The following is a 23,858-nucleotide window of genomic DNA, read 5'->3' as shown; positions in this document are numbered from 1 at the left end:
TGCATCAGCACAAGGCTGATACAATTGGATTTCCTGTCCCTGCCCTACTGATCTCGGTGAGGCAGCCCGCAGTGTGAATCCTCTGTGTCTGCGGGGGTTGTTCTGGGCCAGGCGTTGGCATGGCACAGCACTGTGCTGAGTGTGCTGTTGGAGTTTACTCTGCAGTGAGACTTTCCTTGCCCGTGTCTCTGTGCTGTGCAGCTGGATTTCCCTGGCCAGTGCTAGTGCAGACGTCTCTGCGCTGTTGCCCTGCACAGGAGGAGCATTCAGGCTTTTCAGCGACACCTTCCCGGTACAGTCAGAATCATTTCAGGTGCTCTGTGGAATAATTCCAAATTTGCTTGGTCAACAGATTTGAGATGTGAACACTGCTGAAATGAGGATGCCTAAGGCCTGGAACCAAAGCACAGGCGCTACAATCTGTGTTAGTTTGTACTGTAGTTTAGGAGCTTGCTCGGGCACAGTAAATGAAAAGAACATGTATGTTTAGTAAATTTTTTTTTTACTGTCTTCCTTTTAGATTGCTGTACTTCACCTGCAGCTTACTCGTGAGATTAGTTACAATTGCTGTGTTTTGCAGCATTTAATTTAGTGCTGTGTAAGTTACTGCATTGAGCAAAACTCATGTGCTGGAGTCTTTTTAGCCTCAAAACTGTGTGTCTGCACAGCAGAGCAGAAGCACAAAGCACAGACTCTGTGTGCTTCTGGCTTGTTCCGACAACTTGCCGGATATTTTTACACGAGTCTGTACAGGACTTGCTTTGGTCACAACCAAAATAACTGAGATCAGTTTACTGAGCTATAATGAAAACCTCTTTATGCCTTTGTAACGCTCTTCTGTTAGTCACATTTCCTTCTGAACTCGCTGTGAAATCTCTTTTTGCTTAGTCTGGTGGGGAGTTGTGATATATATTATGTTTTAAAATGTGTGTTCATGGAATCAGAAAAGTAGGTGTGAAAGGAGCACAGGAAGTCTTCCAGAATCCATGCGTTCCAAACCAGAGCTATATATGAGAGAGCAATTTCAGCAGTTGGGTTTTTTTCTGTAGAATATCTACCCCTATGTGTGCTGCAAATTCTCAGTGCAGTCTGTACTGGTATTTCACTATCCTTCTTGTTAAAGCATTTCCCCTTTATTTGTTTTTCTTCCTTCATTTCAATATTTGTGTTTTTTCTTTTCTCTTGTCCACAGAGAACAGATGATTCAATTCCTTTTTATATAATCAAAAATGATCCACAATTTTGGTAAATTTTTCCTTTGCAGCCTCAGTTTCTTCATTTCTCTAAATCCAAGTGCTCTTTTTTGAGGACTCTTGTGTGTGTCCAGTGCTCTCCTCCCCTCTTGTTTTGGAAAGGGTTTTTCACAGCGGCAGAGAGCAGGGTTTGTAGTGCCCACAACTATTCCACATCACTTGTGGATTATCACATTTATCACCTCAGCTGTGGATTTATCATTGTTAAAAATGATGAAAGGTAACCAGATGTTTCTACAGGCTGCAATCTATTAATTCACTTCTCTTCAGTGTTGTTTGTTTCAGGCAGAATTGGAGATGGATTTAAAACAGAGCAGCGTGTTTCTGTTGCATTAAGATGTGAATTCTCTATTGTGGTTCTTTTGTAGGACTGCAATATAGCTGGCAGTTAGTTTTTTCCAATTTGAGTATAGATATTTCTGCATATTGAAATGTGTGTTTTTAAATTGCTTTTAGGTGCAGATCTGCTTATGCTAGTTACTGAGACTGTTGCAGTTTTCATCTTGCCCTTTGTAATCTTCTTCTCTTTTAGCTTTTGCTCTTTTTCATAACCTTGGTTGAGAATATTTAGGGTATTTCCAGTTGCAGAAAAAAGTTCTGATGAGCCTTAATTTAATATGTATTTCTGTTTGATTGTGGTCCTTCATTGTCTATTCCAGGATGTTTTCCCTGATGATGTTTTTGTACAATCCTTACACTAATTTCATTCAAAGCATGTTTTTTGAACCTGCTTCCTGAACCTCACTTGTCAGGGGTTTAAAAGCCATGCTAAAGAAATTACGTACATTATTGCCATCTCCTTTTAGTCACACTCCCTGGTCCTGTTAGAGAAAGAAAGGAGATTGCTTGAGCCAGCCTAAATTAGTGTAACTTACTTTCAGTTTTCTTTTACTTTGTTAGACTTCTATTCCATTGCTCTTCATTGTTTTCCTCTTTTTGTGGAATCTTCACTTTAAGGATATATTATTTTTCCCTAGTTCTCTAATTACCTCGTCAGTATTCCAGCAGGGTCCCAGGTGAATCACTTGCTTGATCAGGGTAAGATGGGATGAAACGAAACAGGTTTAGGCAATTTGAAACATACCAGGTTGTCTTAGGTTTTTGTCAATGTGTTCTTTTCCAGTATTAATCTGAAATCTTAAATTCTTTCTTGTTTTTAAGTTATGATTGCAACTGATCTTTGAAGTAATGTCTGGAGAAAAAGAATGCAGTGAACTTCTTATCTTTCAAAGAAGACTCTGACTCTAGAGATTTCCCTTCAGTGCTCCAGCATTTACTTAAACTTCATTGTACTCTATCAATGTACTCTTCCTTGTACTCTATCTTTTCTGTATCTGTGGCTAATTCAATTTTTTAAAAACGTTTTGCTAGTGTTGATTTTTGTCCTTTATGTGTTTGACTTACTCTTTTATATTTAGTTCTAGTACCTGACAGAGTTTCTGTTTTGAATAGGGTACCTTCATTCTCCTGAGAAGGGAAGGAAATTTTTGATGATGAATCCATTTGGTCTTTTTCTCTCAATTTCCCCCAGTGTAACTGTTTGTCATAGGTCACTCTATGTTTGCCCAGGTCATCTTTCTCCAGGGGCATCCTTTTTATTTTGCTGAAGGACAAAACTAAGCAAACCTGTACGATGGCAGAGTGAATTGTGTGAGTCCAAAGGCGTCCTGTGTGCATGGGGTGGTGTAGCCTGAATGCAGAAAGCAGCAGCAGCTGTAACCCACAGGCTTTTTTGCTCCACGGGGGCAGCAGCTGGAGCAGGATGGGGCTGCAGGAGGAGCAGCAGTCTCTGGTGGGAGAAGCAGAGCTTGTCACTTGGAGAGTGCACACAGAGCTGTGGGCCTGATCTGCCTAGGAAAGGTGAGTGGGGCAGCAGCTGGTGAGAACTGTGCTGAGGTTTGTTTGGAGGTGAAAACCTGTGGGTATGCAACAGGTTTGTGCTGATCTGAGGTGACCCCGAGGCATTTCTAGTGGGATTGGTTAGCGCAGACTAAATAGCTCCAAGGTGCAGCGCAGCCAGCTCTTGGTACCGGCTGATGCGCATCCCCCTGGGAATCACTGTGCAGAGCTGCGGCTCCTCCTTCGCAACAAGGAGCTTGGGGGGCAGTGAGCAGGGCAAGGGGTATGAGCTGCTTCTGCTGCTCACCAGACAGCTTCTGCTTTTGCATGCAATCCCAGTCGTGGTACGGCAGCAACAGTATGGGAGAGTGGTATATCTTTGTATAACCAAGTGTTGATGTCTCCTGGATGTAGTAGCTTCATTATTTGTACTTAGCCTGATTAATAATGGCACTTCTCCTCTGTGGACTTAACCTGTTTATTCATTCATATGATGTTTTGCTTGACTGAAGCTGCTGCAACAAATTAAATGTTTTTACTGACTGTCCTTATCAAATATTTTTGATAATGAAACTGAGAAAATGGAACTGTTCAGAAATTCTCAGAAATTCTCTGACTTAAAATTAAGCTGAAATGAGTTACTAAATGAATTTTTTCAGCTTGTTAACCACTGGAATATTTCTGAGTATAGTAAGGCTTTTTTTCTATAATGATTCAGTATTGTGAGTAGTTCATTACGACATGACTGTGCATCAAACTTCTTAATGAAGCAGTAGCATAATGTAATTTAGTCAACTGTAGCTTCTCCATTTGACCTTTACTCTGATAGTAAACTGCAAATACAAAAGTATGATATTCTCCAAAGCACACATCCATGTGATTTAGAGAATTGTGGATGACGTAAATACAGTAGTTACGTTTAGCTATTATCCTTACAGTCTTATCCTCCTTCAACTGCACAGTTCACCAAGGAACAGCAAGCTAAGAGGTATCTGAAAGGTTTACAGAGTTGGAGTAGTGAGTCCTACAGAAGTTAATCTATTGATGCAAGTGTATACAACCATAATCCTGACAAAAAAGTTATCTCTGGCTGTAAGACCTGGAGATCCAGAGCACTCACGTGGAAGGTGGAAAACAAGGCAGTTTAATTTTGACTATTCCTGGGTTTTTTTTTAAATACAAGACAGGCTGCTTTGATTTGTTGGCTGTGTTAACTACACCATATTGTGATCATTTGGTTCTTGGCTTTCTCATAACTGGTATCATGAATTGTCTACTCATGAAAAGCTAATGCCTCCTATTCATTTCAGTTAAATGTCTGTTTTTCTTTATTGACTGAACAACAGAAAGATGATAAACTTGTTACCTTTGGTATTTCTAATGAGCTGTTTGCTTTGTGGTTTGTGTCAACTATCAGTTTGAAGCCTTGCATTCCTTAAAAAAATATTTAACCTTTTCTAAAATAGAAGACTGGAAAATTCTGAGAAATCCATCTAAGTGATAGAATGAATTTTCTTTTAGGATTCATTACTGACTAGGAAGACTTTAATTATTAGAGTATTTGATTTTTGACATATGGTATTTGATGAACTGTACAGTCCAAGGATTTGATATGTGTATGGGGCCTTCTTTTGAAGTCCAGAGATTCAAATCTTACTTTCTTCTGATGATTAGAGATGACACATAACAGCTGTTCTCTGTCCTACTGACAGTCTGCCCATTTATTGCTCTACAACTCCCACATCAGAATTATTTTGAATGAAACAGCAGGTGTGTCTCTAGTCCCATGGAGGCTGGTGGTGCCGCTGATGTTTTCAGAGACACTTCTGTGGGCCTGTGCTGAATCAGAGCCTGAGTAAGAGCGTGATCTCAGCAGTGAGTAGGCACAAAGTACCTCATGAATCAGGTCCCTTTGTTATCTTGGAGAAGTTATTTCTAAAAAATGCTACTTGCAGAAAGAAAAGAACAAGTTTTAATGGCTTTGAATAGTTTTCCCCAGTCTTAATGGATGGATAGACAGATAGATAGATAGATAGTCTGTGGGAAAATTCTGTACCTTTCCCTGGAGAGGAACTGCCAAATAAATTATTACTTAACCTAATGGTAAAGTTTGGGTCAGTTCTTTGAAGATAAATTAATCCTCGTTTGAAGGTCATTCTGTGGCTGGTATTGTTTCCAGCTCAGTGATTAAAAGCTTAGTCACCCTCTTCAGTTTCTCCTGGACTGGTGCCCTGAGTGTGGGAACTGAATCTGAGCTTGACAGGGACCAATAGGCCAGGACATTGGTCTGTGTATTGATAAGGAGCTCTTACAAAGAGCAAGAGAGCAGTCACATTCATCTTTTTGGTTTGTTCTCTTTAAGAGGTGAATTAAAGCATTTTTGAAGCAGGTATTTTTTCACATCAGAAGTAGCTAAAACTTATTTTACTGATTTATGCTCTGAAGTTCTTATTTTCTCCTGTTTTATAACAGTAAAGGACATTGAGAAGTGAAAGCTTGGGAAAGCATGGAGCAGGGCAGGCACTGTTTCAGTCTGGGTTTCCACCTCTCAGAAGGGTTCTGGGTGGTTCCTTCACTCTAGGCCCTCTTCTAATCAGAAGTGAAGTTACTTCAGCTGTTGGAGGTCAGAGCTCTCCATGGTTCTCCAGCATTAACCTCACCCATGTCCCACTTGGAGCAAGCTGGAGTTCAGGGAGCTTTCATTCCAGATGATTTTTGGCAGGGGAACAACAGGCATATTTTAGAATACGGGGCTTTTTGGAGCTGCCCCTCGGCAAAGCTTTCCAGAAGCTTCTAATTAGTACCTGTAGCTTTCACTGGAGGGCTAATGTCACTAACCTTGTTAGCAAGGCTTTGCACACTGTGGTGCTCTCAGGGGAAGGAGGAGGAGATCTGCAGTCCGTGCTGGGGAAGTTAAGCAGCCTCATTTGGGAGTGAGGATAATTGTCCCATTATTTCCAGAGGGCAGTAGGGGGTGTTGCAGTTCTTCCAAGCTTACAGCACGACTGAAGTCTCTTGCACAGCCAGTGTGACCCAGAAGTTTCTCTGGTGGGGTGTCTTTGTCCAGGCGCTCTGCAGAGCTCCCCACTCGTGCAGCAGCCAGTGAGGGAGAAGTGCCTGGACACTTCAGGTGGACAGAGGATGAGCTTTGTTCCCCTTATTATATAGTATCTTGCTAGTTTGCTATGCAGTTTTCTCACGCTGATTGCCTTTTCTCTGGCATGTGGATGCACTTACACCACTGTTCTTGTAACTTAATGAAACTGCAAGTTTAGCCAGGTCAGATAAAATGTGTATTTTTGTTTTGTTGCTTATTGTGTAATTACTGTAAATGGTCATGAATGATCAGGAAGTTTCTTGCAATGTAGCACCCATTGAATGCAACATCCAAGTGCTATATGGAAATAATTTTGTTATGTTAGGAAAAAATCATCTTATAGAGATTTTAAATTGCTTTTACTTGATTATCTGAGAAGACTGTAATTACCAAAATTGTTTTCCAGGGCAACTGTTATTATGTGGTTGGCTTTTTGGCAGTTTTCTGTTACTGTGGCATTAGCAGACTGAATCAGCAGCATATGTGAACACACTTCAGTGACTTTCACAAACCTGAGTTTTCAGGGCTAGCTGCTTAATACACTGCTCAATAGAATTTCAAATGTTTTGAATTTGGGGCATTTTTCTGTGCTGAAGTGATTGATGAGACTAATTTTAAATCTAGAAGTTGTCATTCTGTGACTGCTTAACAAGGACAAATTATTTTTGTCTAAGTTGGAAGAAGAGTGTCTAAGAAGCAGGAAAAGATAGTTAATAACAGACATGCCACAGCTGCTGTGTGGGTGCTGTAAGAAGAGTATTCAGAATGCAGGTGTATGCACTTGTTAAATAGCTTTTTTGGGTGTTGTTTTTCCTGTTGCTGTTTCTTTGTTGCTGTTAGTGTATGACTACCAGTTTAACAGGAGAATGTTTTCCATGCTACACTTTCCTAATAAAGTTTCCAGTTTGGTGATAATTCTGTAGAGAGAATGTATGATGAAGAACATTAAAATTATATTGAAGACTTGGGCAATTTTGAAACAAATTGATTTGGTTTCAGAGGATGGTTTCTAAAAAACCCAAGCAACCCAACCCAAAAGGACAGAAAAGCTTCAAGTAGAATAAGAAACTCTCTAAAAAAAACCAAGACCAATGGCAGGAAATACATATGGCTTAGAATGAGATAGGATTAGTTTTCACTGGTGTTTGCTTAGAGTGAGAAATGCTTGGAGGGAAGGACTGTTGAGCTCGGCAGGAGGGTGGCTGCAGGGTGTTGTCAAGTCCAGGTGCAGCCCTTTCCCAGTCCTGTCCCAGGCTGTGGGGTGAGTGCTCTGTGCCTGGGGGAGCCTCCAGGCAGGCTAGGGGCTGGCAGAGCCTGGCTGGCTGCCCTTCTCTTCGGGACCCTGGTCCTTCCTTCTCCATTAGGTGCTCCTGTGCCAGCTGCTGTTAAAAGGAGTGATAGTTCTTCTATTTTTGTTACCATTATTGACATCCTGAGACTGGCACTTGTGTTTAGCAAGCCTTTAGCAAAGATTGCTGCAGTCCCAACCACTTCCTGCTCCCTCCTGTTCCATTCCTTTGTCCCCCTGGCCTGATGGTGAGAACGTGAAGCTGGACGTGTGGCTTGGGTGATGGTTCCCTCTGCTGCCGTGTTTATGTGCTCCTTCCCATGCTTCCCTTACCTGTGAAGAACATGAGCTGTTGCTGATCCCTGGGTCCCTCCTGCTGGGTTCCCAGTGCCTGTGTGCTGAGGCTCTGGCCCTGGCTGCTGCTCTCAATCCCTCAGCAGCTGGAGGAGGGACATCCTTCACCTCTGCTCTTACTCTGATCCTGCACCATTAGCTCTGAGTGGGCCACAAACTTCAAATCTGCTGTGAGAGGACATCCAGGAAACTTACTTATAAAATGTACCGATACACATCTCATCTCACATTCCTGCTGAAAGAAATTTATATTAGAAATGTTGGAACTTTTTCCCTGAGCAAGAATAATGTCTTCAATATTGTGCAAAAATTGACTATTATAATGAAATACAAAAGATTTGTTCCCTTTCAGGTGGCAGTTACGCTTCTTAGTTTTGAAGATCAGGTCTCTGAAGGATTGCTCTTTTTAAAAATTCTGTTCACTTTTCAGAAACTATGTTCTAATAATAATCTAAAAAGTAAATTGATTAGGTAGTCATTGAGTGTGATTAATCATTCTAACAGTGAGGTATTATCTTATGAAAAAAGTTTTAATGCTGCATTAATATGTCACAAGAATGATCTAGAAGAAAGGAAACATTTCAGAAAGGTTATTTTCATGTTAAATAAACTTTACAAGCAAAAGAACTGTACTGCAGTTTTTATATAAATGGAATTCACAGTCCTGAAACTATAAGATGATATGTCTCAGCAACCCGAGAAATTACAACACTCGTCCAGAATTGTAAGTGAAAAGCACTGTAGATACTTGTAAGCCTTGGAATTTGTGAGTGTGCTGCAAACAAAAGACTTGATACTGTAATGACAGGAAGGTAATTACATTTAAACTAATTGGGCAATACTTAGCTAGTCAATGAAAGAAGTGTCTGAGTCAACTCTTAAAAGAGCACATCCAGAAATACAGAAGAAGACTGTTGATGTTTATGTTGTGGTCGTTTATTCACATTTTTTGCAAAGGCTCATGTAGTACTTCCCACTTGGCTTGGGAAGATTTTTGATTTATTCTGCATTTAATCAAATTGTGACACAGGAAAACGATGGGATCATTGGTAACGTGGGATTCATCTCAGAGGAGTGGCTGCTCGTGAGAAGCTCACAGTAGCACAAAGTCCTGATGCTTGAGCATCCAGCCCTTGCTGGACACGTGAAACAAAATTTCTGTATGAAATGGGAAAAAAATAAGTATTTAAGTCCTGCATGTGAGAAATTACTTGGTCTTGGGAAATCTGGTACTGCACAGGCTGATTTTCTTAGCCGTGTTTTGCTAATGGGGCCTTCCTAGGTGAAATCCAGAACACAGGGTTATCCTCTGGGAGTAGTTTCAGTGCTGGATGCTGACCTCTGTTCCTGTCTACCAAATGTTGTGTTCTTCTTTGACACACAGCAGTAGAGACAAAAAGAGTCTTGTGCAGAGGAGGATGGGACAGAGAAACTGGGCTTTGTGTGTTCTGTGACTCGGGGATGTTGGAATGCCTTTCTCCTCCCGGTCAGGAGGGGCTGCTGTGCTCACCTGTCGAGTCCCATGCCCTGCGAGGATCTCGGGCTGCCCAAGACATGGTGACCATGTGTGCTACTCTGCCATGCCTGCTGTTCCTTCGGCTTGGTGTCTTTAAGGAGTCCCCTACCTCTTTCCTTCATTTAGCATTCCTGCTCTGTAACTTACTTTTCATCTATGTTGTCTTCCTCCTTAGTCTCTTCTCTACAAGTATCTTCCCCCTCACTTTTTGCTTCCTCTAGTATGATTTGGATGCAAGGTCTGACAGTCAGTCTCTTATTCTCGAGAGCATGTGGAGAATCTGTCAGGGCTGGAGAAATCCCTCTTTTAGGCAGTGTCTGGTGGGAGTGAAGCTGCTGCTGTGTGATGTGCCCACATCAGTGTGGAGCCTCTCCTCCCCCAGGCTCAGGAGGGAGGGTGCTGTGCATGAGAGCTGCGCAGGAGGGAGCAGCACAGGGGCTCTTTGCAGGCAGCTGATGGAGCACTCCTCAGCCCTGGCCAACGTTTTGCCAGAAGACTGTAAATCATCAGGTGAGGGGTAGGAAATGTGCCTGCTGGTGGTGAATAGGCTGTGGTGGGATGCAGACAGAAAAAATAGAGGAGCTTGCAGACTGCAAACCATCAGGCCTCCAAAGACTTTAATGTGACAATTAGAGAGAATTGCTTTAATTCTGTACAATTTTGCTTTAATTCTCTGCAAAATAGCCAAGCTTTGCACTGAGTGAGTAATTGGAAGAATAGTATGTGATTGCTTCAATACCAAGGCTTATAATTACTAGGGAGGAATAACTTACTTTCTTTAAGAAGAGTTTTTAAAACCAATTTAGAGAAAATTGCTTTTTCACATGAGTTTCTGACATAGAGTTAAAGTTAAGAAGTATTCTCAGTTGGACAAAACAAATAGGGAAGAGCTGGGGATACTGATTCTGCTCCTTCACCTTGTGTATCCTGTCAGAGCAGTCCCCCGGGACCATGGATCCTGAGTTTTCTTCTCTCTGACCATTACTCTGTAGTGTTTTGTGCATTATATTTATTGTTTTAACTTCAGCTACTTTTTATCAACTTTCAACAACTATTTCAACTTCACATGATATCAAATGAAGCAAATCCTAATTTAGTTGTTCAAAAAAAACCTGCAAATAATGCATTTTCTCCAGAAAATACTGCTCAGGCTTTATTAACATGGGGAGAATGCTTTCCTTAGCCTTTAACCTGCAATGAACGTGCTAGAACCTGTGCTTTCTCCGAACAAAAAGACCCATCAAGTAAGGAAAAATCAACAGCCCTCTTCAAAGATCTGATGGGAGAAGTTTTAGCCTAACCTATTAATTTGTCAAAATTAGGAACAGGTGAAAGCAGGGGTTTTGTAATGGAAAATGTTACACAAGTCACTGCAAAGTTAGCCATTTTTTTTCAGACTTAATTTCTCCCCTGCAATTTTTTCTTTATTAAGTTTCTTCAAACTTTACAGGCATTTGAATTTCTGTGTGGAGAGGGGATGGAGGAGAGATCTATTAAAACAATGCCATGTGAGATAATACTTAAAAACAGGCTTTGTTTTTAGTGTTGTGTGTCTGACACAGGGGTAAGGCTGAGTTCCGACCAGTTTGAAGGGCTTTCATGTGACTGAACCTCTGATAGGGCATTCAGTTTAGGAAAATGGAAATTATGTATTGAAACTTCTTTCTGCAGCAAAAATTGTAATGAAATGCCTTATTGCAGACCAGTATACTTCAGCTGGATTTTTTCATTGGACTTGAACACCTTATTTCTTACCTATTCAGAGATCAAGAAAACAGCCTTTACCAACTTTACTGCTACATAAAAAATGCACTTTGGGGAGACCTGGAAGTCATTGACTCAAACTGTAAAAGTTGGGTCAGTTCAACTATGAAAGTTTGCAGCTGACTTAAAATTTAAATTGGAGGTTTCAACCACTGTTAACAGACAGTAGGGTCTTAAGGTAATAAATGTACCAGGCAATGCAGTCCCATACTGATCTCAGTCCTGGAGCTGTTCGTAATGTCTTCAACAAAACAGAATCCTTGTGTCTCCATGGATTTTGAAATTACTTGTGTTAATAAGCATGTTAATTGTGGTGTGTGTGTTTGTTTTTTTGTTTTAATAAAAACAACTGTTACAGTGTCTGTTGTCTGGAAAATGTCAGAAGTTTTTCCCCTTTGTTGATGGAAGGTATTTCCTTAGTGAAAAATTCAGATCTGGTTCATCCCTTAACAACCCCTTGTTTGGTGTCCACAAATTAGCAACCATTTGTAGCTCTTGAGTGGATAAGTGAATTTGGGACCCAGAACTTAGAAGTGTTTCCATAAAATGAATGACATTGTGCAATTTGTAGATACTGGTTACAGTTTATTCCATTTTTCTGGCTACTGTTTTGTATTTACAGTATATTGGGTCAAACTCTCAGGCTGGTCGCTGTGCTGTGAAGGGATTGCAAAATCCTCTGAAGCATCAGGAGGAATAGGAATGTGGGACATGGTGCCTGTCAGTACTGTTGGTCAGGATGCAGCTTGAGAAAAATCCAGCTCTGCACACCTTTGCCCCTAAGATTTGCTGCTGTGGGTTTGTGTGGCATATGCCTGCTGTGTAGTATAAACAGTCTCATCAGAGTACTGCCCTTTTCTCGTCTTCCCAGAGCATTTGCTATGTAAAACACAAGGTAATCCTTAGCTTGTTATGTGTTTATTTTATCCAACTCTTTTGCTGTTTATGCTTTTTGAATTGAGTTTAACAGTGGTAAGAATTAAATGGTGTTCTGCATGGATGTGCCACCAGAGAAGATGAATAAAATTTCTAATCTAAATGGAATCTGTGTAAGGATAATGTCTAATTTTAATAGGAAAGTTAAAAGGAAGAAATCAAGTTCTGTATTTGCAGCATTTCTTGACAGATACTGATGCTATAAATTATACAGTTGTTCTTCCTCTGTATGGATTTTGTAGTACTCACAGCAATTTATAGGTCTAGAGTGCAGCTGCTGGAAGTCATTTATTCTCAGTTCTGTATTAAATCTATCACATATAATGCATTAACATTCAGTTCAGAGCTCAAGGGCTTAATGGCTGCTTCATTCTTGCTCTGAGTTTCTGTTCTGGAAGTGTTTGCAAGGTATGCAGAAAACAAAATTAAAAAACTTAAATTGATATACAGGAAAGAAAAAGGGGATTGTCCATGATAAATACTTGAAACCTGCTCATTTTGCAGTTTCAGCTGAGCAGTGAAAACAAACCCTGCTGCTAACATTTCTGAAATTGGTAATGCTAATAAGCTTGTTTTGATGGATTAGCACTTCAGTGCTGTTTGCTTGAGTGACGCTCTTTACCCACGTCAGTCGGACGTGTCTGCAAGTTAGAGACACTTCATATTCCCTGCAGTTGGGTTTGGGTGCATCTTAGGCTGGAGGAGACTGCCACTGATTTGCTTGGTTCAGCTTGTTTTAGTTGTGGGTTTTTTTAATTAGAAAAAACAAAAGTACATTATTTTAAATATTTCAGAAGGATTTATAATTAATATTTAAAAGAGTTTACCTGGAATTTGACAGAAGAACAGGAGGAAAGGCCATGAAGATTTATGGAGTATATAATCTGTGAGGAAAGAGCAGGTAGAACAGAGTCCTATACCTGAGGAGTCTGTTCTCATATGAGTCCTGTACCTGTTTATTGTTGATGATTTCCCATCTTTCATAATAAGAGAATAGATCTAGGAAAACTGAACTGTGTTCTGCTTGAAATGAAGAGAAACTTGTACTTGGGGAAACTTCAGCTGATACTGGAGAAGAGATCCTGAGCTCTTGTGGCAGATGTAATATGTTCTGGCATGATCACTTATATAAAAAGATGACTCCAACAGGCTAAATGTGAAAGAGTTGTTTGTCGTCTGTTAGACTGTATCAGTGAAATTAGTTGTGGACCCTGAATGAAGTGATCTGCCAGCAGTAATAATTTACTTAGGCTGTTTGCAAGCAGCCTACTACCACTAATGCAGAGAATGAAACAAGTTTTCAATCCAATAAACATCCCCAAATCCTCCCTAATTTTAAAACCTCAGAAAAGAAGCAAGTAAAATAGTCTCGTATGGTATTATGAGAGTTTAGTGAAACCATGGGAAAAAAATAGTTATGGATGAAGGCCATTCTGCTGCATTTTTCAGTGAGTCATCATCCATTGAAAAAAGTCCAGGCCAGAATGTTTCCTGAAAGCTTCAACAGCTTAGTTAAAGCTTCCAGATGTGATAAGACCTTCTGGAGGTTCCTACCTTCTGAGCCCTCTCCTTGATGAATGCTTCCTGCTCTAGTTCTAGGCAGGCTCACTGGTGACAAATGTGACTGTAGCTGTACGAGGTGAAAACCTCTGTGAGCTATATATTAATTCTTACAGGGAAAAAAATTGCTTTGCTACCTTCCCAAATCAGCTACTTCATCTAGGAGACTGCAGGATAACAGCAGGGTATTGGAGTGCAGGACCAGGTCCTGAAATAGCAGATAGAGAAGTGACAGCAAGGATTGCTCCGTCATCAATAAATGGGCTGGAAGCTGCTGGAGCAGAGGGACTCAGAATATTGTGCAATAGTTGCAATCTGATGCAACCAAATAATGCAGTTTCAAAAGAAACTGTATCCTTCCCTGTCTGATCAACAAATTCCTGGAAAACATCAGTAAATTGCAAGAGCAGGTTATTATCCAGTCATGACTTTGTTTGAGGTAACTTTGCTGCTCTCTGGTATTATATATCACTCCAGTATGATGAATAGTTCATCGGTATCAATACAAGAGAGCAAGTTCTGCTGGGAACCTCAGTCCTGTGAGTCCCTTCCCTGCCTGCTCTCAGTTAGGGTTTCATAAAGACTGCTGAGTTGCCTTAGAGACAAAAGGTATTACTGAAGGCTTAGGCTCATGGTAACATTGGTATGCATTTGTACTGTAACACTTGATATTTTGTGTGTTCATGCATCTGATGCAAACTGTCTACAGTTCTGGACATACAGAGTCTGTATCTTGTGCATGTATGTGGTGTTTCTGTGCCCTGTACATGCTGTAGTACAGTGATACCATGAGACACTAAGAACTGCTGATTCTGATTTCTCAGGTCAGAAAAGATTAGTTTAGAGGCCAGATAAGACTTTTGTATTAAAAAGTTAGCTTGGAATTCCTCACAGTCACGCACGTACTACAGTCGTGCTTGGTAAGGATAGGCTGAGCGGTGTTTAACTTGCTCTGAATGCACTTAAGGGACCCTTTGGTCAGTGCAGCGTAGCTCTATCATCTAGTGGTGTTTCATTTGTGCTAACAAAGCCTTTATCCTGCCAGGTGTTTTTCCCAATATTTATTTGTGTCTCCTTTTTGTGTGGTTACAGTCACTTGTGTATGTCATCGCTTCAGATGTATTTGAAAGCCTAATGTGGAAGAAAGGTGCCACCAGGTCATGCTGTTTGCAGCTTGGCAAATTGAGTATTTTGGAGAGCAGGCAGATTCAGGTTTATGATGGAGCTGATACCAGGTGATCCCTGCTGATGGTTAATGCTTATGTGAAAAAGGTCCTGTGGGATGCAGCCAGGGCCGGCTGCTCCCTGAGGCGGGGCTTCAGCAGCCGGGTGTGCCAGCTGGGGTAGCCAGGCTCAGCCACAGCCAGGTCCTCTGGGAGATTTGGGGTGATGAGGCAGCCCCCAGGACAAGCTGTGAGGTCAGTCCATGGGTCAGGTGAGAGCCCCGGGGTGTCTCAGAAGTGCTCTGGGGACGGGGCCGGCTGGAGCTCAGGAGGCCATGCTGGCAGGGGCAGCTGTGGCCGAGCTGGGGCCTGGCACCCCTGTGGCGTGGCATGGCTTGGAGAGGGACTGAAGGTCCCAGGAGCCTGGCACCCCTGTGGCAAGGCTTGGAGAGGGACTGAAGGTCCCAGGAGCCTGGCACCCCTGTGGCGTGGCTTGGAGAGGGACTGAAGGTCCCAGGAGCCTGGCACCCCTGTGGCGTGGCTTGGAGAGGGACTGAAGGTCCCAGGAGCCTGGCACCCCTGTGGCGTGGCTTGGAGAGGGACTGAAGGTCCCAGGAGCCTGGCACCCCTGTGGCGTGGCTTGGAGAGGGACTGAAGGTCCCAGGAGCCTGGCACCCCTGTGGCGTGGCTTGGAGAGGGACTGAAGGTCCCAGGCCGTGCAGAACTGGGGCTGCAGGGCCCGGGCTGGGTGTGGGTGCAGCTGCCAGCTGAGGCTGGGCAGAGCTGTGCAGGCTGTAAGCTCTAATAATGTGTAAACAAGCGTTCCCTCGGCAGAACTGACACAGCTGAGGGAGATCTACTGGCACTGTCACCCCCAGGTGTTTTTTACTTGCTTTTGTTGGTAAGATACTTTCTTCCACCGGAAAGGACAATACAATACTTAGGAAATTTATCATCTGGAGCCTTGCCCAGATGAACAGTGCATGAATGCACTTGGAAGAGTTTGAGCTTTATTATGGTCTTTGAATCAGCAGCTATGTGCCATTTGGCAGTCACTCTGACTGAAAGCTGAATGCTAAAGCCCAGGTTTAAGCTGTGATAAAAACCAAATGCTTTTGTCCCCTATTTCTATAGTAGTATGGAATTGTGGAATTTGTATGCCTGTGTTTTTCCTGGATCCAGAACCTGGCTCAGTAACATCTGTCTCTGCAGAGGGCAGGCTGGGCTGGGTACTGCAGTGCACAGTGAAGCTGCAGCTGGTGCAGAATACAGCAGTGTGATCTGCACCCACGGTGATCCCAGCCCCCGTGAGCTGTGCTGATGGGAATGCTCAGTGAGCAGGAGCTGCCTTCCCGGTTTGAGCTGTCAAACCTTAGATGTATTATTTGGGATAAAGAACAGACTTTTTTCCTTCCTTTTTTTTTCCTTATTGAAGTAGTGCAGTCAAAGCTTAACAATGAAGGTAGTTTTCAAGCTCTTAAAAGTCTTCTTGCCCATTCACTGGGTTTAGCTGGAACAATCCACAGCTGGGAATCTCTGATTATCCATTAATTTTCCATTCTGTCACAGAAACCAGATAAAAGGAAGATGCAGAAATATGTCCTGGAAGGACTGGGACAGCAGTCTGGGGAGATGTTACTGTAGTTGGCTTCTTGGGTTGGCGGTGGTTGGAAATGGGATTATCTTTAATCTCAACGGTCTCACATGACATAATTGATTCAGCTTGGAAAAACATGTAGTTTATGTCTGTATAGTATAGACATAGTCCGCTAGTCTAAAACGCTGCTGGAATAAGAAGAAAGTGCTAAACCATGAAGAAAAAATAAAATAGCCTGAAGTGCAGTAAAGTAGCTGGGTGAACTGCAGGTATTTGTAGAGACTAACTTCCTCCTTCAAAGGACTAATTCATTATTCTGATAATCCACATGTGCAGAGCTTTGATAGCAAATTCACTCAATCTTAGGAGGTTTTTTGGTCCGTTTATGCAAAAGCTCAGACTAAGATTATCAGATGTTTCTTCTTTTTATCATGAAAAATCTCAAGGAATAATTGTTTCCTCAATGTGGAAAGGAATAATGGTTCTACAGCACCTTTGGGGGCTCTCCAAGTTCACAGCTAAACAACAAAGTAGTCATGAATTTCAGGGGTCTCAGCATTTTTTTTTAAATTTAACATGTTACTGAACAAAGCTGGGGCTCTTTGTAGGAGAATTTATCAATGCCATGACTCTGAATCTCTCTACAGTATTGTGTGAAACAAAAACATTAATTTACTGAACCTCTCCAGACGTTGTTACTGACTGCTGTTACTGGCTTTGTGCTACTGGTTTACCAATCTTGGTTTTCATGATCATCTCAGTCCTGGTTAGACAGGAGTGTTTTAGAGGGGAAGAGTAATTTTTAAAGGCTTTTGGGTTTGATTGTTTGCATATGATGTGGCAAAGTAAGAAATGGTTAATAATAGAAGCCAGTTAGGCTGAAGTGTTGCATTGACTTTCCATCGTATCTGTACGTCCGTGGCTTCCTTGTAGCACAGGAGAAAAGAGCAGTCTGCTGTCTTGTAATAATTGCAGGAAAGATAGATTCACTAATTAGAACCAGAGTCAGTGTTTAAATAACAGTTCCTTTTCTGAACAAGTCCAGTGCACTAGACAAATGGCAGCTGCTTTACTGAGGTTGGAGATGCAGTAGCATTTGGATTGGAACACACTCGGCAATAAAATCATTCTTGCACAGTGGTTATTCATTTGTATATTTGCTTATTAAAAATTTAAAAATATGTGTTAATACACTAAAGAAAACACAGTTTTCTGTTTCAGATGATCAGTTGGTTAAACTATTGTCTGCTCCTGCTTAAGACTACATCTCTTTAATTTTGTTTGCTTTTGGTTTTTTTTTATTACTATATCCCCGAGATTTCTAAGTTAGCCTGAGGAAGTAAGATACAATCCTATGTCCAATGCATATCTTGGAGTAAATGAGATTTTAAAAATACAGGACTGGTTCATTTAATATCAAATGCTCTTCAGCCATAAACTTAAAAACTTCATGCAGTGAGAAGTGGATACTGTGATGCTTTTGTAAATAATGCATATCGAGCCTGATGCAATGCAAAGGAAAATAATTAGACTTCAGATTGCCTGTGGGCAGGCTGTGAGAAGTTTTGTATGCATTTACTTGTTCATTCCTCATTGTGCCTCTTCTCATCATTTGACTCTGGTGCCACAGGCTCAGATGTGCTATTTTCTCTTTTTTATTTTTCCCCTGAATTTAGCTGTCTCCTTCACCCAAGCCATTTCACAAATATCTGTTAGTTTTCTTTTCAAAGGGACATGATGCAGAAGAAGCAGGGGAAAATGTCTGCAGTGAAACAGAATGAGGCAGGAGGCTCCGTACAGCCTGATGTCGACTCCGGTTGTTCCAAAGTCCGTAACTTTCAGCTGTCCAATGAACAGTGCCCATGATTGATTCCTGGAACCAGTTAAATTGGAATGGGGAGTTCTGGCAAGCTGGGTGTCCCTGCTTTCTGTTGGTGGGTGGAGAAGGGAGGAACAAGATGGGTGTGGTAAGATCCCTGAGTGCTTTAAGTGCGTTGACAGCGGGGACAGAGGGGAAGCAGATCCCTCAAGCACCTCAAGGTGGCTTCTCTCAAGCAGGTTTTTTATTTCCACACCTTCCATGCTTCCCCTTTCTCGGGAGTGAAGGATTGGTATCTCTGACCTGCTGTTCCTTTCTGCAGTGTGCTCAAGACAGAGGCTGCTGGGGCAGGGAAACAAACACGGGAAATTTGTTCAGATGCAACAATTACAGAATGCCTTAACTCTGTGTGCACCTCTGTCCTTCTCTATTGCCAGCGAGGAAAGACATGGCTAGGAGGAAAGACAGCTAATTTCCAGGGCAGCTTTCTCAGAGGAAAACTGCTTAAAAACAAACAAATCACAGACAGTTCGTGGTGCTGGTTGTAAGACACACTAAAAATGGTGGTTTTTTTACACATTCTTTTTTCATTTCTCATGAGGTAATGATGATTCAGTTGTAACTATCGGTACAGTCTGTTTTCACAAACTTTGATGAATTTAACTTGATGTTTCCTTAAGCAGAGTAGAGATAGAAATGAAAAAATGTTTATACGTGTCAGTTTTGGAGTGCTTTTGGAAATAAACAGCATGTTCTTTTGCTGGCAGGATTTGAAATCTAGCAATCAGCGAGATGAAATTGCTGCAGCACGTGTATCCCTGAAGGAAAATTCTGCATTCCTACATTCAATATGTTCAGCTTGTTTGGAGCATTCAGATGTTGCATCCCTTACAGCCAGCAAGGATTCAATTTGCAATGAAATACAGAATGCTCTCAATGTAATTTCTAATGCTTCCCAAGGAGTTGGAAATAAAGTGGAGCAACCTGCATCTCGCACAGCTACTCTTGGAAGTGCCCTTGATGAGCTTGAGGTTCGTAAACATGTGAGATTACAATATTTTTGGAAAAAAGTTTTTTAATGTTTTAATAACTATTGGTATCATAAATGATGAGCCTAAAGGCATTAAAGATTGTTGCTCTGCTTAGTCCTAGTCTAAATAGTATCACTTGAAATGATTTCATTGAGATGGTTCATTGAAATGATTTCATTTTCTTGAGAGTAGTTTGGAATTAAGACTTCATGTGTGTTCAGTATTTGGCTCCCTTTGAACAGAGGGCAGAGTTAGCTCCAGTTGTGTCACTGCTGCTGGAGGCAGACACGTCCTGCAGGAAGTGGGCAGAACCCAGGAGTTCAGTTTGCCCAGAAGTGATTCTTGGCTGACAATGCCCATTGCTGCCTTGGCTGCATTGCAGCTGCTACCATGCAAGCTGGAGTCCTTCTCTCCAGAATGTCTCAGTGGGATCCTTCTGTAATTTGTATAATCGACCAATTCAGAAAACTCATTATATTTCCTGTTTATCATTAAGTAAAGTGACATAGCTAATATGCTTTTACCACCTCTGCATTTCTGCTTCCATTATTGAAGCAAATATGTGGGGCAGGGCAGCACTTTCTCTATTCCTGACCTCGTCTGAAGCTTTTCTATGGAGTTTTTCCTTTTTCTCATGGCTGCTCTGGCTCTCACCAGTTTAATTTTCCATTGTCCTGCCACAAATGGTAAAAGATCTCCCGTAGGTGAGGCTGCAGACCATGATCTTCATAGGGTGTAACTGATGTAGGCCCAGATCAACACAAGGAATGTATGTTTCTGAACATGTTTGCAAATATGTGTGGTTTTTGATTGTGAATTCTTGGACTTAGCAGCTCTCAGCATCCCAGTGCTGACTGTGATACATTTTCAGGATAACTGATGTTAGGGCTGATGGTAGTAGATTTTAATCTAAAATTTTCAAAGGAAGATTAAAGGAATACATTGAAATATGACACAAACTTTGCAGTGGCAGTTTATTGATCAAAAAAGGCCTCTCTGGCATGCTCAAAGTCAAATCAGACAGGATTTTCCCCGCAGAGGAACAAGCTACAATTGCACCATCTCACAAAGGGTTTTTAAAATTACAGTTCCTGATCTATCTTCCTAATAAATGGAAGTAAAAAGAAACATGTAAGACTAATACATAACATGTTACAGTGTAGCTGTGAATGACAAATGAGATTCCCTATATGAGACCCTGGATTTACCTGCACTGCTTAAAAATTAAAAAGAAAAAGAAATGTCTAAAGGAGTGCATTTTATTACTGCAGATGAATTAATCTTGACTCTGTGTAAGCAGTACTATTTAAAAATGCAGTAACATTTATTATTGTTCTAAAACTTGAACTTCTTGATGATCACAAAATGGGGAAAAAAAGTATTTTGAATTGAATTTGATTTTACTTGGAAATGTATGAACATAGACGTGTGGGGGTTGTAAAAAGCTGTTTGTTATCAAGTTGTAAATATATTTTAACCTAGGTAGCACAAATGGGAATCGAAGCTGTGTGAGTTAGATAAAGCACAATTTATAGAGCATTTAACTTCTGAAATGATTTTATGAGTTAGATGGTTACACTTTTCTCGCTTTACAGAAAGTTCTATTGGCTAAGGACCTGAAATAACCTTTGCTCTATCTTCTTGTTGCAAATACAGTGCCACGAAATAGATTGATGCAGTAAATAGTCTGGTGGGAACAAATCTCATTAAATGTTTATAGTGTGGAAACGTATCTCGGAGCTTACCCAACAATCTAGTATCTAGATGTTTTGCAATATCATTCTTCCTTTGCCAGTGCTGGCACTGTGAAAGTTACTAGAGATTTATAGGTGAGGAAACCACCAGTAAAATTAGAGCAGCTAACTCTTAAATCAGTAAATTCTCAACAATTTCTCTTAAAGGCTCCCTATAACTAGTGTCATTTGTAAATAAACACAAAATTGTAACTTTAAAATTTAATTGCATATTAAGATCTGTGAAAAGAGCACGTTGGGTGCAGGTTATCTAATGCCTTTCCCTGGTCTTTCATCTTGTGAGTGCAAAGGGATTTCTCACAAAATGATCCTGGTCCTGCATGCCTGAGTCTCTGTGGGTGTGTTCAGCTGCTCTGTGGTCCTTGAGTGACCGTGGCCGTCCAGCTGAGCAGTTACAGTGAGATGCCGAAAGGCTGTCACTCCAGAACTTCACCAAATACAACCAAGTTTCTGCATACCCATGGGCCCTCTTTTTTTCCTGGATCAGACCAGTGAGGGAGAAAACAGGGATCTAATCACTCCTCTTAAATGCTCCCTTATGCTTGAGTCTTTGAGCTGCTTCAGAGTAGCTGACCACTGTTTAGCCTGTTAAATCAAACCCACCAGAGACTGTTTCTTGTGTGTCTGGTGTCTTCTCACTGGGTCTTTCCTGTGTAAATGTACTGATTATGAATAAGTAATAAAATTATTTGAAGAACTTTATCTGTAGAGCAGAGTCTGAAATAAAGTTTTCCTGCCTGTTACTGCCTAGATATTTTTTTTTTTTTTTCACCAGAGATGAACCATAGTAGCTTTTTGGCCGGTGCTATTTGGCCATCTTGGTGTAAACTTTCTCCAAACTGTCTCCCAAAGGAGGAAGTTGCTGTTTTGGGTCAGCTGAGATTTGAAGGCAGTCATTTTCCCAGCTGATTGTATAATTGGCTCTGGCCACCACGTGTGTCTTAGTCTTCCCCAGGCAATGAAGCTGTTTTTTCTGCAGCAGTATTTCAGTGTTCTACCTGCCAGGTGTGTTCTGCATGACGATGGACACCGTAGGTACAGCCTGGCATTGAGGGGCTGCTTGAGGTACAGGAGCTTGTAGGGAAGCTGATGCTGCAGTGAAGAGTGGCCATGTGGCACAGCTTGAGCAGATGGGAGGGACTCCAGAACACCTTGGTGTTAAGGGCTCTAATGGGAATGAGGGAGGCAGAGTCTCAAATCTCTAACACAAGCTTGTGACTCAAGTCTCCTTGCCTCACTGTTTTAAGCTTTTATCTTATGGTGTTCTAATATAACACTTTCATTTCTAGTTTAAGCTAGGTAGTCCCTGAAATTGTTTTGTTAAATCTAAACTGAAAAAAAATTTCAAATCCTCCAGTTTACAATTAGTCTGGCACATACTGGATAAGTACAGATAAGGTCTGATTTACCTAAATTCCATATCAGGGTATCTGGCATAGTTTTCTTGTTTAATATTTCTTCTGAAAGCTTGAAACCACCTATGGATGTGATGTAAGAGGTGAACAGGTGTATGTGGAGTCTAGGTTTGGAGATAAGGCCATAATGACAGAGTTTCAGATGTTCAGTTGTATTAACAATTACTGGTTTAAATTTCTTCAAATGCTAAAGCTCAAATATACTTTAATCTTTTATGAAAATCTCATAGTCTCCTTTTCTCTCTCTTCAGAATATTTGCTTGCTGCACAAATGTAATTAATTTTATCAAGCCAAAAGAGTTGTCTGCTTTTGTTTACCCTACCTACTGAAAAGCAAAAGGACACTTATATCTATCTCCTTTGGGAAAATAATTCTTAAACAAAAGCTGCAGTTTTTATCTTTGCCCATATTAAGCCTGTTAAAAGTGGCAGCGGTGACACTTTCTGCCACAGTGTGGGATTGATTAGACTAAAAATCAGCAGAACTGGACTCCTCGTGTAATCTGACTCAGTTTTCTCAGCTGTGAGCTAGCACTGCTGGCTCTGAGTTAAATCCAGAGGTTCTCCTGATCTCTAAGAGACTAAAGTTTATAGGCATTGAACCCCCTTTGAGACAAAGCTGAAGCTCTGGTCTGAGACTCTGAATGGCAGAGAGAACCTGGGTTTGTCTGCAGATGACCTCTGTGTGTAGCCCCGCTAAGGAAAAGGGAATCTGCCACGGTCAAAAGTATTTTGGATGCTTCCAGTGGAAAGGGCTAGCAGCACATCTGGGAAGCGTAATGTCACTGCAGCTCCCGCAAGTGAAAAATAAAGCAGCAGCTTCATTGAACTGGCTTTTCTTACCTGTGCTCCTCTTTTCCTTCCCAGAATTTAATAGTCCTGGATCCTCTGGTAGTGAACGAACAGAAGGTGAGGCCGTCCCTGGAGCAGCGGCTGGAGGCGATCATCAGCGGGGCGGCGCTGCTGGCCGACTCCTCGTGCACGCGGGACTCGCACCGCGAGCGCATCATCGCCGAGTGCAGCGCCATCCGCCAGGCCCTGCAGGAGCTGCTGGCTGAGTACCTGCGCTCTGTGAGTGACGCACGCGGGGCAACGGAGTGGCGCACGCGGGGGCATGGAATAACGCACGCGGGGCAAGGGAGTGACGCATGCAGGGGCACGGAATAACGCACGCGGGGCAACAGAGTGATGCATGCGGGGCAATGGAGAGACACACATGGGGCACCGGAGTAACGCACGCGGGGGCACCAGAGTGACACACGCGGGGCACGGAGTGACGCACGCGGGGGCAACGGAGTGACGCACGCGGGGCAACGGAGTGATGCACGTGGGGCAATGGAGAGACACACATGGGGCACCAGAGTAACGCACGCGGGGGCACCAGAGTAACGCACGCGGGGGCACCAGAGTGACACACGCGGGGCACGGAGTAACGCACGCGGGGCAACACACTGACGCACGCGGGGGCATGG

General features: G+C 42.0%; 1 protein-coding gene across 7 annotated transcripts in view; it reads left to right on the top strand.

The window, feature by feature from the left end:
* CTNNA3 (catenin alpha 3) overlaps positions 1-23,858 on the top strand; it is a 421,074-nt gene that overhangs the window by 61,662 nt on the left and 335,554 nt on the right. For all 7 annotated transcript variants that reach the window (XR_005257324.1, XM_038140205.1, XM_038140208.1 and 4 more), the window contains 2 exons: positions 18,954-19,217; positions 23,254-23,457. Coding sequence is in view for 6 of the 7 variants with exons in the window: in XM_038140205.1 (XP_037996133.1) it covers positions 18,954-19,217; positions 23,254-23,457 (468 nt within the window). In the remaining variant the exon portion in view is untranslated. The remainder of the gene's footprint in view (positions 1-18,953; positions 19,218-23,253; positions 23,458-23,858) is intronic.

Source organism: Motacilla alba, chromosome 6 (genome assembly GCF_015832195.1).
Source record: "Motacilla alba alba isolate MOTALB_02 chromosome 6, Motacilla_alba_V1.0_pri, whole genome shotgun sequence".
Lineage (NCBI taxonomy): Eukaryota > Metazoa > Chordata > Aves > Passeriformes > Motacillidae > Motacilla > Motacilla alba.
This window is presented reverse-complemented; position numbering and strand designations above follow the sequence as displayed.